Source organism: Glandiceps talaboti, chromosome 15 (assembly GCF_964340395.1).
Source record: "Glandiceps talaboti chromosome 15, keGlaTala1.1, whole genome shotgun sequence".
NCBI classification, from domain to species: domain Eukaryota; kingdom Metazoa; phylum Hemichordata; class Enteropneusta; family Spengelidae; genus Glandiceps; species Glandiceps talaboti.
The window spans coordinates 15,473,321-15,491,439 of NC_135563.1; the positions used below are offsets into that span (position 1 = coordinate 15,473,321).

General features: G+C 36.2%; 2 protein-coding genes across 2 annotated transcripts; one reads left to right on the forward strand and one right to left on the reverse strand.

Annotated features, from left to right (window-relative positions):
- The first annotated feature begins 209 nt into the window (after window positions 1-209).
- Window positions 210-5,471, forward strand: LOC144446571 (polycomb group RING finger protein 1-like). The gene is made up of 7 exons (XM_078136365.1): window positions 210-474; window positions 1,220-1,322; window positions 2,150-2,302; window positions 2,992-3,145; window positions 3,971-4,112; window positions 4,386-4,466; window positions 5,061-5,471. The coding sequence occupies exons 1-7, from the start codon at window positions 370-372 to the stop codon at window positions 5,112-5,114; spliced, it is 792 nt and encodes a 263-aa protein (XP_077992491.1). The 5' UTR covers window positions 210-369; the 3' UTR covers window positions 5,115-5,471.
- Window positions 5,472-8,745: 3,274 nt separating this feature from the next.
- Window positions 8,746-17,294, reverse strand: LOC144446255 (carbohydrate sulfotransferase 11-like). The gene is made up of 3 exons (XM_078136008.1): window positions 17,213-17,294; window positions 10,156-10,301; window positions 8,746-9,896 (listed from the first exon to the last, which is right to left on the reverse strand). The coding sequence occupies exons 1-3, from the start codon at window positions 17,292-17,294 to the stop codon at window positions 9,003-9,005; spliced, it is 1,122 nt and encodes a 373-aa protein (XP_077992134.1). The 3' UTR covers window positions 8,746-9,002.
- Between the last annotated feature and the right edge of the window lie 825 nt (window positions 17,295-18,119).

Sequence of the window (18,119 nt, forward strand, 5' to 3'; positions counted from 1 at the left end):
TTCATGATGAGGAGATATCTCAAATTGTCCTTATTTTTTGTTTGAAATTTTCTTTAGATAGCAAATTATTAAGCAAAATGGCAAAATCTTAATCTATATCGGTCTAGGTACCCTGGCAGACGTTTTTAGGGCTTTGTACCCTATGCATAAATGGCTTGTTCCATGTAGACAACATGTTATGATGACGTTTTATACATGAGGTGTTGTGCAGTATGCATTTGCTATGTAGACATTAGCGAAGAAGCAAAATATATGCGTTTTCCTGGAAGACCGACGTCCGCTTTTCTATGAATTTAGTCGTCTGACACGTTGCAACAGTTTTCTTGTGTTAGCTAATACTTGAACATTATATATTGTCCGGATTTTAACATGGATGAACCAGTGGTGATCGACTCGTCCTTTCAGCAACATCATGGCGGCGATGTTGATGTTGATTCAGACGATGGGGCAGGCACGTCTGTGTCTGAGAAAGAAGTGAGTAAACGTTTTGTAAATTAGTATATGACAATACTGAAGATTACGCCTACAGTCAAGTTTGTAGAAACAGCTTTAGCGGTTTGCGTTCAATTTGCACTGTACTGCAAAAACTGTATGAGCGTAGGCCGTACTAGAGTCTAGACGTAGGGTGGGTATGCTCAAGCGCGGGAGACTTTCAACTTTAATTTTTCCCCATGATTTGGCCTTGCAACATTTATACATCGTTTGGCTTTACAACGTGAACAATTTGAGGCCCATTCTCCCTCTAAAAATTAAACTCAGTGAGATAGAAAGAGGACTTTCAGTTTCACTGGATAATTATTACGTGCGTACGTGTGGTGTGAATCATCCAACACATTTTAGGTCAGTGACCTCTGCTGTCAATGTTTTTAATTTCACTTCGTTACATGATTCATGACTGATGCAATTGATCTAAATTTCCAATTAGATGGTAAGCAAATGTAAAATAATCGAAAATTACAACAGTTACAGATTTAGCACAGTAGCTGTACCTCCAGCCCATCCCGTTTATGCTGGCTATTATAATATTCGTTTTCCTTCTTGGGATGGTATACCGATGGATATGGTTTACCTTAGGTTTTGGCACTTTGATGACATATATGCATGATTGTCAACTGGTCAATAATAATAACTGTGTCAACATTATTCAAATCATGTGTTTACATCACAGGTACATCCCAACACTATGGGTACATTATGTGCTGTTCTCTTTTCTCTCCAGATTTTGACAATCAAGATCAGAGATGTAAATCCACACATTGTGTGCATACTATGTGCTGGTTACTTCATTGATGCTACCACTGTGACAGAATGTTTACATACATGTAAGTATGAAATGAAAACAGCCAAAAATTTGAAAAAAAATACACATTTGCCTTCTTTTGTAAGTTTTTAAATAGAGCTTGACAATGTAATTTCCAAATGTAAATACAATATGGAAGTGATGGCTTTTGTTTCTGTGCCAAGATTATGATGTATGACATGAGTGGTTTTCACCGCACACCCACCCATCAAAATGCATAGTTCATATATGTATGGACTGTTATTGTTTTCTATATGGTGTTGGCAGTGTGAAAACATGAAACGGAAATCTGCTAATTTTACAGCTTCCCACACACATTGACATGTCACGATGTTAGGAAGTGAACCCAGGATAATGTCGATAAATTTTACTTGTTATTTTTATAGTAACAATTAATATTGTCATCTGTCTGTTATTTTGTGTGTTGGTAAAGTCAAAATGTAAGAAAATGAGAATGAATATCGATAGAATATTCAGTTAGCCAAGCTGTCATGTTCAGTTTTACTAAATATAGTGTGTGATCTTAGTCAAACAAGCTGTCAACATCTGTATGGATATCTACACACACACACACACACACACACACACACACACACACACACATACACACACACACACACACACACACACACACATATATATATATACATGAATAGACTTACTTACAAGCAGTGTACTCCCTAAGCTCCTGAATATAATACATCACAGACATGTTTAATGACTAATGGAAATGTGGATTCTTTCCTATTCTTACCTGATTAATGATTCATATAAACTTTCTTTTCAAGTATTTTCATTGAAAACAGTAGTGTACCATATACTGAATGCTTGTGTTGTATTATCTTATAGTTTGTAAGAGCTGTATAGTGAAGTACTTACAGACATCCAAGTTTTGTCCGATGTGTAATATCAAGATCCATGAGACACAGCCACTGATAAACTTAAAGTCTGACCGCACAATGCAGGATATTGTCTTCAAAATAGTGCCAAGACTTTATGAAAGTAAGTATTTGATTGGTCACAACTAGGCTACATCGCCAAGACTTTATGAAAGTAAGTATTTGATTGGTCACAACTAGGCTACATCGCCAAGACTTTATGAAAGTAAGTATTTGATTGGTCAAGTAGGCTTCATTGTCAAGACTTTATGAAAGTAAGTATTTGATTGGTCAAGTAGGCTTCATTGTCAAGACTTTATGAAAGTATGTATGTGATTGGTCAACTCAGCTTCAGTACCAAGACTTAATGAAAATAAGTATATGATTGGTCAGCTCAGTTTTTGCACCAAAACTTTATGAAAGAAAATACATGATTGGTCAACTAGTACCTAAACCTAACTTACTATTAAACTTAAAATTCTTGGTTTATTAAGATGAAGAATCTGAACCTTGATCTAAAAATGTACTTGGCAACAATTCATGCAGAAGAAGGATCAGAACTTCAGTTTGAAAATTTACATAGCAACATTTTATTTCGATGAAAAATCTGAATCTTGGTCTGAAAATTTTATACATAGCAACAATTTATTCAGGTGATGGATCTGTACCTTGATCTAAAAATATACCTAGCAATGATTTATTTAGATGAAAAATGTGAACCTCAGTCTAAAAATGTACCTAGGAATGATTTATTCAGATGGAGAATGTGAACCTGAAGCTAATACAGATTGACGTTGTGTTTAATTTATCCAGATGAAGAAGACAGAAAGAGAGAGTTTTACAAATCAAGAGGGTTGGACAAAGTTCAAAATCAAGTACAGACATCTCTGAGTGGTAAACTAGACCCTACAGAAAGTCACTTTTACAGGAATGATGAACAGGTATCCATGTGTTTAGAAAGACACAGGTAAGTAAGGCTGTAATTTGGACTTGGTACAAGAGGACTAGGAAAATAACGAGAATCTCAGCATGTAGTCATATAACAGTAAGAGAATATATATTTCATTTATTCAAATTAAATTGGAAAATTCAAACATCACAGTCAGTGTTTTTGCCAAGGTTGGGGAACCCCAGGTAACAGAAAGGGGTAAAAATGGCAGTGTTTCCCCATAGAGACTATGGTAATTTTGTTTGGGAACCCAGGTAAAATGGCATGGGAACCCCAGTAGGATTTACCTACTTGCCGCTCGTAGCCCAAACACTGACAGTACTCAAAGTATCCTACAGGAGGACAGTGGAGTACCCAGGGAAAACCTAGTTATTTTATGGGGTCAAACTGAGCATCATCAATTCTTACATACAGATCTGGTTAATTTTTAATCAAACCCAGTCACACTAGGTGGGTTCAAACCCAGACTGCTGTGGTGAGAGGCATATGAGCTACTCACTTTTATGCATGTAGGATTTATACACATAAAAAGTCTTTGAATTTCAATTATTCCTGCAAAGCCCAAGTTACTCTGGGAAAGTATTGGAAAAATCAAATCTGTGAATGATGAAGTGACTGGCCATAAAATTTAGAAAGTACTTCGTAAGTTAAGGTTTTAGTGTTTGTCAGAAGGTTTACTCAATCAAGAATCATTTTTTGTGTATTTTGTCAGATAAATATTTTTGTGCATGTGTAATGCAAACATTGGAAATAGATATACATTATCAATGTGATATTAATGTGGTTGTGATGATATGAATCAAGTACATTATCAAAACACAATGCATTCTGTTCTTTTTATAGCTCATTGATTGTTGATGACAATGAAGGAAAAGCATACTTAAAACCTCTACAGAGAAAATATTTACGATGTTCAGTCAGGACGTGTGTTTCACACATCAAAAAGTTACTTGTAAAGAAGCTTGCCATTCCTAAAAGGTTAGAGGTAAGTCAAGACTTTAGTCATATGAAAGCTTTATTGTTGTAGGTGCTCCAAATTGCTGTTGCTAAGCAAATAACATCTTTGAAACATGAAAAAATTTAGCACACTGCCATTTGTTATTCGTTTGAAGATTTTCATTAGTACATCACTATTTAAGAATTCAATAAAATAGAAAGACATTGTATATATCTAACACAATTTACATACTGTCATTTAACAAGTGATTGACAGCTGGTTACCCTTTGAACTGACCAATGACCTGCCTTCGTTATACAGGTGCAAGTATTGTGTAATGACATAGTTCTACCGAAAAATGTAACAATGAAGTATGTATGGCTGTCACAGTGGAGAGGCAAGGTAAGCAATTTTATTGTATAAGTATTGAGAATAAAAACTAATTCCAGTACAAATAGGCTGTACCCAAAAGACATTTAAAACAAATACTTTGAAAAATTAGCATTCAAGTAAATTTGCATATAACTTAGTAAATTTGCATGCATATTAGTCCATCACTCCAGCAAATGGCTACTTAAATCATACACCCGCATTTGCATATTAGAATATTGGTCTTCTAGTGTAGAGCACCGACCTAGCATATGGGACTGTATATTTGCACATTAGCCCTGGAAGATCTGGAAACAAATCAGACCTCACACAAATGAATACTTTATCTGGTAATTTGTTGCCATGGAAACAAAATAAAACCACAGATTAGACCTCACCAAATTGAATACTGTATATTGTAATTTGTTGTCATGGAAACAAGCAAACCACAGATCAGACCTCACAAAATTGAATACTGTATATTGTAATTTGTTGTCATGGAAACAAACCATAAATCCAGACCTCACAAAATTGATAACTATTTATTGTGATTTGTTGTCATAGCAACAAATCAGACCACAATATTTAATACTAAGTATTGTAATTTGTTGTCCCGTTTCCTTTCAGTGTGCTCCAATGGTGCTTCATTACAGAGTAAGGTCAAGACAACTTATGTATTGATATCAATACTTGTACATATACAGAACTAGAAGACTTTCCTCAAGTATAACAAACAACAGTGTCATACATAGTCTTGAAGAACTCTGGATACCATTAGCCTCACTAGTAACCATGGAGACAAGATCGTAACTATGGAGACAAACACACTACATTAATGACTCCATCTGACAGACATGAGCAGCATGTACAGTTTGAGGTGAAAGCAATCTAAGTCCTCTGGAAGTAATTAACATACTACATAGTGGAGGCAGGCAACGTGTATTGGTAGTCAACAATCTTGACAGATTATTTACAGATAGATGATATTATATATAGTTCACCAGGGACAAAATTATGGAATAGGTTATCTAAAAATGATGCCTTCAATTGGGGGGGGGGGGGGGGTTAACCCAAATACCTCAAAAGGACATCTTTTGGGGTGGGGGGGAGGTACCTTAAAATAACATCATAAACTCTTTGAGAAAAAGGTATGTCCAAATACTTCAAAATGATACAGTCTTTTGGAGAAAACATACTCAATATGGTACCATCTTTTTGGGGAAAAGATTTACCAAATACCTCAAAATGATACCATCTTTTTGGGGAAAAGGTATATATGTATCTCAAATTGACATCTTTTTTGTGAATAGCTATACCCAAATATCTCAAAATAGACTCCATGTGGGAACACATACTCAAATACCTCAAAGCGTAGTGTAAGTAATGTCATTGATGCTGTGTTGTGTTGTTATGGGACATGATAAAGTAAGGTGTACAGTTTTTACTTGACTTCAGAGATGTTTGGAGTACATGTGTGTGAAGCCAGAACTATCAGTGAGGACGCTGTGATAAGTCTAAAATAAGTCATTGGCTTAGTTGGACCATAGACCCTCCCACGTGGGTGGAGGGTCTATAGTTGGACTCAAACTGAAAAGACTGTATGTACACAAAGTAAAGATTACACATAAGATAGAAGCATTGGCTTCAAAGCTCTTCAATTTACAACGTCAATTCTCACATAAAAACGTTAAATCAGAACAAATTTCTTATATCAGTTTATTTCATACTTTTATGTAGGCTAAAAGATATTTACCTAGGTTGTATAAATAATTGATGTTGCCTCTTTCAGTAAGATGGCTGTAAATATTTAGATAGTGAATCTTAAAAGGTCTTGCTTTGAAAAGTATATGACTCACTAGTGTTAGTTAGCTTGGTATTGAAGATATCAGCTACATTTTTTAAAAACCAAATATTAATCTGTGCTGGAATTCTAGCAAGAACACTGGTTCTATTTCTCGCAAGAGAACACAACTGATCCTTGCCAGCATCGAATTGGGAACTGTCAAACCAGCCAGCTTGAATATCTTGATCGGAACTTTCAAACCAGCCAACTTGAATATCTTGATCAGAACTGTCAAACCAGCCAGCTTGAATATCTTGATTGGTGCATTAATTAGATATGTGGCATCATTCATTTGATAAACACAAATCGATCACTATACTGTAGTATCTGAGTGGATTGAGCAATTGCTACACAAAATAGTAATACAACCCTTGCAGCAGTTGTCCAGAAATGCTGCTGATCAGGATGTTGTTTTATCAGTGGTTGACAATTAAAACTGACTTTGAAGGTGCCAAACAATCTTCTCTCTGTCATGCTATCATGCTAAAATACATGAATGCAAAACAACGCTAGGTGCCTTAAGCATAGGTTCGCACCATGTTCTTATCAGTTTGTTTATATCTGTAAAAATTAGTCATATGGTATACGGCAATATAACTAACTTTCACAGACATAAAACAACTGATACAAATATGAGAGGCACCCACAGTTATGTTTGAATCAACGTATGTCAATGTGATAAAGAGAAAATTTTCCGGCACCTTCAAAGTCTTAATTGTTCACCACTGATAAATTCTGACCAAATGCATCCCTCGACAACTGCTGCAAGGGTTGTAAAATCTAAGGTGGAATTATTGAACCATCCTGCAAAGTGTTAAGCATGGGTTGACAGGACTTAGTCAAGATCTGCTGAGTAAATGTTCTAAGCTAACGAGGGTGTATCTGCCAAAGTCATTGTTCTTGGTTTGAATAACAGTTACCATTGAACAAAACAGACCTGGAAATATTGTTCTTGTGTAAATATTTTATTTGCTGTAATACAGTCTCTGTAAGTAGACTTACAAACTGGTGATATATTTTGGAATTTTCTCACAAGCTCTTTTATCAAGTGCCTTTCTCTAGCTCTGTGGCATAACAATAAAATGTCCAGTGTTCAAATTATGCTGCTTATACTGAGACGTGTTGTCATTGTATTCTCCGCTGTCATTCTCAGTGTTGAGTGGAAATCCACGTGGATATAAATATGACAGAATTCCCATGGTGCATTAGTGCAAATGTGACTTACCCCAGGGTATTTGCATGAGCAAGTGCAGTGTTCTCTGCAGCCGTACTTACATGAGTATGGCGAGTGACAGTGCAGCAGAAAACACGACAAGCACAAGTGAAAGTATCCCTTATTACCCACACAGGCACTCACGTGGCATGGGGTCACCCACAATGCAGTGTATCTCGTCTTTTCTAGTCATAACAGTTAATTTTCTTTTTGTAAATTTGTCACAGAAAGCTGTCTGAATGTTAACAAACTAAGCACTTATATCATGTATTGAAGTCTATAAGATAGACTTGCTGTGTCACAGACTTGGCTATCCAGCTTAACAATATCACAAAGTCTCTAGGCTAGTTCAAGTCCAGTGTTACAAGTTGTTGAACTTGCCAACCATGTTTGTACAGAAAACTTGTAGGCCAACTCTACAATTTCTCTCACTTGGTCAAGTTATGTAGTGCTATTTATATATGTATTCACATAGTCCAAGATTTGTGACTAAGCCTGAAATATTGTACAGTAACTTTATCCAGTAATTTTTTTCTTGCAATAAACATTTCAAGCTTATATATATACTACATTGTATCATAAAATCATTTTATTGTGGCATGTGCTGTTCATAATGAACATTGTATATGTGTTTGCAGATCTGTTGCAGTTTTTCAAATGCAAGTATTTCCTATATCATCATAAAATCATGTTGAAGTATCATTCTTAAATATTGAAACTCATTTTCAGAAGTCCAACAATGTGAAACACTCCTGTTGTGAGTATTAAGTATTTATGTCCAGTCTGATTTTTGAAAACGATAGGTAGTGATATTAAATGTTTTGTCTTTAGAGGGCGCCATCTAATATCAAACGTTAAACCTCGATTGCGTTCTAAATCGGAACTGTGGATGGTACTTGATCTTTTAACATGTTGATACACCGAATGGTAAATCCAAATATGTGCATTGGTCAAAAAAGAGTAGATCACTTTACCTCCATCCAGAATACAATTCACAAGTGAAATCCCAGGTTGAGAAAAAATTCTCAGCAAGGCTGTATAGTGGTCTGAGCTATACCAGATATTTTATTTGAATCCGAATATAACATTTATGATAAATTATGAGAGAACTTGGAACTTTTTTGTTTCTTTTTCGTCATTTCTAGACTTATGACATATTTCATCTTCAACATAACAAACATCACAACAACATTTCTAATTATTTCGTGCAAAATTAAAAAGAAACAGCAATTTTAGTCAAGTTTATTTCCCCCAATTGTAAAACGTCGTTATTTATCATAACATTTCCTTTCGTAAGTTTACAAGTGCCACCTTTTAGTACTTTAAAATACCACTCATAAACCATAAGAACCACGTAACAGATCCGTAGAGTGTCACATGATACTGGGTGGAGGTGTATGAAAGACGAGGGAAAAACTACATAAGTGCGCCACCAGTGACGACTCTGTCCATGTGATACACCACAGATCAAACGCTCTATTCTTTACCCACTTTATCCCTTACACGTTCCTTTTTATGCTTTGTCTACATCCAATAATTCTTTAGGGAAATGATAACCAAACAAGTCAAAATCCATTTTGTAAACGTTGTACAGTTTGACAATATCCTCGTTTGAAATTTGAGAATAATATTTCCGATAAATTTCTTCGTCAGAGCTGTTCGTTACATGAGTACTGTATGTTGGGTACGAGTAGTTGTTGCCAGCCAATTGGTGTATTATAGTATCAGCCTCGTCACGCAGGTTTTCAAAATGACCGATGTAATCGTATGAGTACTCACAGACGGAGCATAATTTATGCATGAAATCCCAGTGTCTATCAAACGAATTTTGGTTGACTGGATCAATAAGATACTTGACAAATTCACTAAACGATGGCGTTTGGTAATCTGTCCCTCTTGTTGTGGTTGACTTTGTTCGATATTTCGATACAATTTTTGACCCATATCTTTCTCTAAAGACATTCGAATCTGGGTGTTCCAATTTGTTTTTGTAGGCGGACAAAAGTCGTTGGAATGGTTGTCGAACGAACAAAAATTTGGTGTACTTCTCAAGCCGGTTTTCTTTCTGTTTCGGAGAAAGTTTCAAAAGCGTTGGATATCTATGCTTGTGTTGGACTACTTTGTGGTGTAGTCCCTCGGTTGAGTTATATACCCCCTCCAAAACAAGAATAACTCGTCTCCAGCTAGTCCCTCCAGTCTTGGGTATAGGGCAGTAGAGAAATTTATAATCGTCATTGTAAATCATTTTATTGTGGTCCTGATATGTTGGACTGTGGTAAAATTCTGAATTCAGCTTCATTGATGCACACGTCGTTTTCATTTTCGACCTCCTCTTCCGCTGAATCAAGTCCTGGTCATTAGGTAATAACGTAGTCTTCTCTTCCTCTTCATTGGGTAATAACGTGATCTATACCAAAACAAAATAAAGTACAATTATGTTAATATCCAAAATTGAGCTATTGGCCTCACCCTTACACATGTTAGTACGCGATAAAACAAAGTAAACATTTTACTCCACATATAACTATTAAAATTTACTTCAAATTAATAACAGATAACATAATGGTAATTAACAAAAAAATCTTTGATAACCTTCATATATAAATATGAGACACATTATGTCAAGAAATTTAGTGCAATTCAATGATCTGGAAAAACACAATTACCTTAGTGCTTACAATTATTGGTTTGATTGTGTCACTGTTGACGTCACTATCACTGTCATTTAGACTGGGATGAGTTTTTGCAAGTATATTAATCGATGGAAATCGACGGCTGATCAATGCAGCTGCAGGGAAGTACTTTAAAATACCTATTAATAAAACAAAGAATACAAACTAACTGTAAGTAAAGCCCGACTGTGTTTCACTAGGCTCGAGTCCCCGGGGGCTACTCCCCTTGTTTGCGTATACGTATTTGTGCCGAACTTTGGGGTGCATTTTCTAGCCCTTTTGTCTAAAATGGGGTCTGTTTTTTTTTGTAGCTGAAGAGTCTAAAACGGGGTCCACATTGCATTATTTTCTATTTTGCTTGGTCTAAAACGTGGTCCACTGTCCTTTACCAAATCATAGCTGTCATTAATTCCCCAAAAATGTTGCCTCCTAAGGAAAATGTATTTTGGTCTAAACTTTCATCTTGTAAAAACCTGTAATGGTCTACTAGAAAATGGGGTTTCCAGCACTGGCCACACACCCCTGACAGAGCTGACCTTTGGTAACGCCCCCGAGCTCCAGTCGTGGTACACATTAGTCTCGGTTACCCAGACTCTCGTCTCTGGGGCTGCTGCCACGAGACCTCCCCAAACGAGCTTGGTTTTATGTTTGTGAGGTCTAAAATTAGTGAATGTTCACTTTAATGTTTACACCATTTCGTACAGAGCCAACCATGAAAATTGGAGGAATCCAGATACAGTCATCCACTGCAGTTAGAAACCTTGGAACAACTCTTGACAGCCGAATGTCCATGGAAAATCAAGTCAACCAAGTCTGCAAGGCCGCATATTATCATATAAGAAACATCAGTAAAATAACACCATATCTCTCTGAAGATGCAGTAAAGATGTTAATTCATGCATTTGTAACATCCAGACTTGACTATTGCAATGCCCTCTTACATGGTACACCACTCAAATATCTGCGGAAATTACAGTGTGTTCAAAATACATGTGCGTGATTAATCACCAGGACCAAGAAGACAAACCACATAACACCCGTACTGTTCAAACTTCACTGGCTTCCAATACAGCAACGAATTAAGTTCAAGCTTCTTCTGATTACGTTCAAGGCACTGCATGGCTTAGCACCGCCATATCTATCAAATCTACTCAATCGGTATGAGCTTGTACGCGAACTTCGGTCAAAGGACAAATTTCTTCTCACAATTAACCCAGCTCAGCATACTTATGGAAAACGTGCGTTTGTTACTGCTGCACCAGAACTATGGAATAAATTACCACACGAAATCAAACAATGTTAAACAGTGTCATCTTTTAAAGGGAGTATCAAGACTTACCTTTTTAGAGAAGCGTATTTCTAAGCGTATTATCTGAACTTAAACTTATTTTTGATATTTTTAGACATAAGGAACATTTGTGGAACGCTTTCTTTTCCATTGCATAATTTAGACTTTGTGTATTTTATGGAAAGTTTCTTTTAAAAAAAAAAATATTTTGTGAAGCACCTCTGAAAAATTTTTATTTTTGGATTTTGGCGCTATACAAATGTTTCCTTTGTCTTTATCTTTTACAGAGCCATTAAAACGATGACTACGGTAACTGGAAGGGTTATAGGAGGTCGATCTGGGCCAAGGAATAACATTTTTAGGAAAAAAGCAAGAAAAAAAGTAACTTTTTGAATTCATAGGGATGTTATTAAAATCGTTATTTACATGACGATTCTTAGTATGCGCGATTTAAATTGACGGTTAACTAAAGTCAAAAGTGATTGTACACTGACTTCTCGCTATTATATGTATCTCATATCTCTATTGTACGCTGGCTTAACTTTGAATAAAAATGTGTCCAGTTAAAAATTGTAACTTTTGGCAGTGTAGCAAATTAAAAATTCTTTGTGCGGAAAAGTACAAAAGAAGTGCGCACATGCACTGTGCATTTTCCGCGAGTAACAGTAGTCTTGAAAGTCTCCTTCATTTGAAGATAGCAAGTCGCAATAATGTCAGAGAGTGAAACTCAAAAAAAAGAAAGATTTAAACTGAATGCCTCCCGTAAGGAATCACTAATTATGCAAATAACTCATGAAACTAAAAAAAACTATGGTAACAGGCTTTGTTTTTTGGACAAGCGTGCTTTCTTAGGTAAATGTATGTAAGAGTATGTAAGAGTGTATGATACTGCTTAATGTAGTCTTAAGATATAGCCTATTTACCAAAAATCATAAATTATGCTAATTATTCATTAACACTGTAAGGTACATCAACTAACTTTATAGGACATACACAATTTGTTATGGTTAATGTATGTACTGAATTGTATTGAAATTGAAGTATGCAGTCGTAAGATATAGCCTAATTACCAAGAATCATTAATTATGCAAATTATTCATTAACACTGAAAGGTACACCAACAAGCTTTACAGGACATATGCGATTGTTATGGTTAATGTGTGTACTGAATTATATTGAAATTGAAGTATGCAGTCGTAAGATATAGCCTAATTACCAAAAATAATTAATTATGCAAATTTTTCATTAATGCTGTAAGATACACCAACGAATTTTATAGGACAAATGTATATTGTTATGTTTAACGAATACACTAAATTATATTGAAATTGAAGTATGCAGTCTTAAGATGTTGCGTAATTAGTTGATTTCATTAATATGCAAATTTCTCTAATTAAACATTAACAGATCTGGCTCAAAACCTAATCAGGTCTAGCTATTACCCTAAAGATTATAAATCCCAAATTTCATTACAATTGAGCCATCCGATTTTTAGAAAATGATGACACAGACAGACAGACAGACAGACAGACACACACACACACACACACACACACACAGACAAACATTCCCCTTTAATACCTCCCGTGCCCTTACGGGAGGTAAAAAGACGGAAAAAGTCGTTCAACGTGAGGTCGCCTGCTGCATGCAGTGACTCCGAAGATGCGCTCGATCTCATTTACATCTTGTTCCTTATGTTAAAACATTTACTCCGTCTGATAAAATGACAGATCTCTTTTTGGAATATTTGGTGGACCTGATAAACTATTAAACTAAGTACACAACATCCTGTGTAAAGTAATCTCGTCCGGAGTATTATTGTAGTTGGCTATCATTGTACCATATGGTTTTATATCTGCATTGTATTGTAAGGTGACAGAAGGGGTGGATAAAATAATGCTTGAGTTTAATTTGGCGGGGCTTAACATTTTTTGAGAAGACAAGGTGAGAGGAGCTACACCATTTGTTTAACCGTAAATTGTGTACATTTCCTAGCTGTAGCCATGCAGACAAATTACAAGAGATGGTATCAAGATGACTGAATAAATAAACTCGACCTGAAATATTTTGCTATCATTATTATATGGTTTGTTTTAACATCCTGTCAAGCATTGTGAAAAAATGATATATATCATGATACCGTATATTTATATTTTTCACATTGTATTTCTGACTTTATACATTTATTCAGAATCCCGAATATGTGTAAGCATGTGATAAGCTAATAACATAATTATATCATAAAAAAATAAAGAAACTTGGTCTTTTATTATAATCATCTTCGGATTTCGCAAGAATTGTTGCCTCATGACCCTGCCTAGATCGCCAGTAGTAAGGCCATGAAGTCCACAAATTTCACTGTAACTCCATTCCACCAAACCTCAAGAAAATTATGTTTTCCCTTGATGAATTATCGAATTTCAAGCATTTCGAGAAAAAAAATGACAGAAACACTGATTTTCGTCCGTACGCGACATAACTTTTGCACTTAATCTGCTCTCAGACCAGTTGAGTAGATAGTGAACATTGCCACGTGACCTGTGATATACATTTCAACCGTACCATGCCACAAACAGTTTGAAGGTATTGGAAGAAATTTGATAGGGCCAGGTAGAGTCAGGGGAATGTATCTTTTTGGGGGGAAATATGCATTAGTAATGACAAATTAAATTACTTGATCAATCCAATCTCAACAAGGAAGACCCGTCACTCAAAAAAATATAGTATTCCCAGATGCAGAACCGAACGATTCAAAAACAGTTTCATACTATACGCTTTGTACAATTACCAATGATGGCTTGACGGAATGTCTTCGAGCTTGTATAGACCTTTTTAACAGTAATCAGTATATTTTTATGTCTTACCTTTCTTAAGCTTTGTAACCTTTGTAACCTTTCGTTAGGAATCATTCTTAAATATTTTACCCTTAATGTCTTGACTCTTTTAGTCAGTGTATTCCTGTGTATATGAGATTTTAAATTGTATGATTCCAACCACCTCTTTGTGTTTGGTTGTAAAATATAGATAAAAAATAATTTAAAAATGTTGATAAACGTGATAAACGTGTTTGGCACACCGTCGATTTTATTGTTATATAGTTGGTTCATATACAAAGCAATATTGATATATGGTTAGTTGATATCACAGACAAGAAAAAGATACTGTTGTTATGTATCAGTTAATGAACGAAATTACAAATTACATTACAATAAAATCACTCACCATTACTTTCCAGTAACAAGGCCAGTAAGACGAACAGGATAAGTAAGCAGAAACTAACACACCAACGTTGTCTATTAATATTACTGGTGCGGAAGTTGAACATGGTAACTTGGAATTGAGAACACGTTGTCCTGCTACTGTTTGATACACAGTCGGCCTGTCTCGCTGTCTCGCTGCCAGATTCGTGACTACCATCCCTAATCCGTGTAATCGACTTAGCCGCGAGAAGAGAGGGACGTCGACGTGTCCCAAGTCTGGCTGGTAGTGTTTGGAAATGTGAGAGAGGGAGAGAAAGAGATAGAGAGAGAGGGAGGGAGGGAGGGAGGGAGGGAGAGAGAGAGGGAGAGGGGGAGAGAAACAGACAAACAGAGACAGAGACAGACAGAAATAGAGAGAGTGACAGAGACAGAGAAAGCGACAGTGAGAGAGACAGAGAGAAAGACAGAGACAGACAGAGAGAGAGGTCTAGAGATCGGGAGGTCTAGAGGTCTAAAGAGAGAGAGAGACAGAGAGAGACAGAGAGACAGAGAGAGACAGAGACAGAGACAGAGACAGAGACAGATAGACAGACGGAAGGGACAGGTAAAAAGAAGAATGACAATTCTCAGTACCTGTACGTAATACCTTAATTCCTCATGCTAGAGGGTCAAAATAGAACCAGAATGTTAACTTATTTTCACGCGTGCCTATAGTAATGCTTGAGAAGCGCATGGAGCAAAAGTAATGGCGTCGACCAAAAATCGAATGTTCGTTATGTGTATGATGTGCCTAGGCACTAATATTCCATTTCAGGCACCAATAATTACTACTGTAACAATACTTCAACTCGTATTTCACTTGGTATTAAGATTTCCATTCAATTGAATTATTAATTCAATACATATGACTGCTGAAATTTTTTAATCAACAATATAATGGAATTGTGATGTTATTTTCCTATACTTTGTGATTACATAATTCAAATCAGAAAAAAACACAATAGCCTTTATTGAGCCTGTGTGCATTGACTGCCTATAAAAAGATTTTACTCACTGTGATATCAGCTGTCTGGTCACCATGGTAATCCTGCAAATCTACATCACAGCATGGCAACGGGTTACCCCGTTACCACGGTAATCTCTGCAAATCTGCATCACAGAAAGGTGACTGGTCTGAATCCTGTGAACCACTATCTCCAGCTGGGACATTTCTAATAGTTGTCAAACTATCCAAATCTGTGATGGATGTGTGTGTATTGATCTTTGATGCTCTGTGTACCATGGTGATTAATTTCAATTTTCAGTATTTATTGATCAGAATGAAACAGATGTATACCTTATTAACATCTAGGTGTGTGAAATGTGTTAAGCGTGTTTCTATGTTATTGCACCCAGGTACTTCAAATAAAGCAAGGCAATATCTGAAAGCTTCGATAGGTCAAATGTTAGTTGTATCACGTAATTACAATGACAATGTGATGTCATTATGTGGGTTGGCCAATTGCAAAGCATGGAAATATAACCGTGGGTGAGAGAGGGAGAGAGAGATAGAGAGAGAGGGAGGGAGGGAGGGAGGGAGGGAGAGAGACAGACATAGAGACAGACATAGAGCTAGAGAGAGAGAGAGAGAGAGAGAGAGAGAGAGAGAGAGAGAGAGAGAGAGAGAGAGAGAGAGAGAGAGAGAGAGAGAGAGAGAGAGAGAGAGAGAGAGTGTGTGTTTTATGCTATAAAGTTATTATGTATTCATGGGCACAGTTGGAGCTATGTGAGATTCTGGGACTAGCATGTTCTAGTGACACTAGTAAATGTTGACGCTCAATGATTCAATAAGCTGTTATTCCTATATCTTGCTAAAAATGTATCCAGTCCCCAACCAGTAAGAAAGTGTTCTGTTTTTGAACATGATTGGGGCGGGGTGGGGGTGAGAGACGATCATGATAGTATAATTGTTTATTATAGTGACATGAGGTTTACCTGAAAAGTTTACATTGACAAAAAAAAGAACAATAAATAATAACACCTCCCAGCCCAACAAGTAGACTTATAAGTCACCTCAACAGTAATTTACAAAACAAAAGGTAGTCAAACAGCTAAGCTCAGAAATTCAAATAACAAGTCAACTTAACCTGTATAAACAGTTTTTGCGTTTAAGAAATGCAGCTTCAATAAATTTGGCCGTAGCTTTCACATTATCCTGAAGTAATAGCTTAAACTTATCACCAATAGGAAGAATATTGAAGGTCGCCATGTCAATGAAATCAAAATACAAAGCTCGAAGATCTGAATAAAATTTACAGTGAAAGAGGAAATGACTTTCATCTTCTACAGTATCTGTATCATCACAAAGCTCACATACTCTCCTTTCAACCGGTTCATGACGAAACCTACCAGTTTCGATACATGATAAAATGGGACCCTTATAATGGAGATAGCCTGTCGTACACCGACTTGGCCACTTGCACTGTTATGATAAAGTATCTATTGATCGTGCCTGGTTTACCGATTAGATTATTAAGAAATTTAACCACAAGACATCTCAGTTTTTGAAGATATGGTTACTTACTTGTACCTTTGAATTCAAGGACAATCACAACGACGACAACACAGATAAAGACCAACCCAAGATATCGTCTTGGTATCTTCATAGTCACGTCTTCAGATACACAGGGAGACAAAACCGTCTTATAAGTTCCAGCTCGGTGGTGACATTCTGTGAATAACTGACAGACTGCCAACGAATCAAGTTAATCTGTGTGGCTGATTTCTAATCGATATTGGATCGATAATAAAGTACCCTAATCCCCGAAATTTGAATCTGACCACATCCTTCCTAAGTCTACTAAACAGTATAACACCCATTCATCTCACTTTTGTCTTCTGACATACATGAATGCAAAACAACACAAGGCGCCTCAGGCGTAGGTTCACACCATGTTCTTATCGGTTTGTTTATATCTGTAAAAGTTAGTAACATGGTATACGGCAATATAACTAACTTTCACAGACATAAAACAAACTGATACGAACATGAGAGGCACCGACAGTTGTGTTTTGAATCAATGTATGTCAGTGTGATAAAGAGAAAATTTTCCGGCAATTTCAAAGTCTTAATTGTTCACCACTGATAAAAGGACATTCTGACCAAAGGCATCCCTAGACAACTGCTGCAAGGGTTGTACAATTTAAGGTGGAATTATTGAACCATCCGGCAAAGTGCTGAGCATGGTTGACAGGACTTAGTCAAGGTCTGCTGAGGGTGTATCTGCCAAAGTCATTGTTCTTGGTTTGAATAACAGTTACCATTGAACAAAACAGACCTGGAAATATTATTCTTGTGTAAATATGTTATTTGCTGTAATTCAGTCTCTGTAAGTAGACTTACAAACTGGTGATATATTTTGGAACTTTCTCACAAGCTCTTTTATCAAGTGCCTTTCTCTAGCTCTGTGGCATATCAATAATGTCCAATG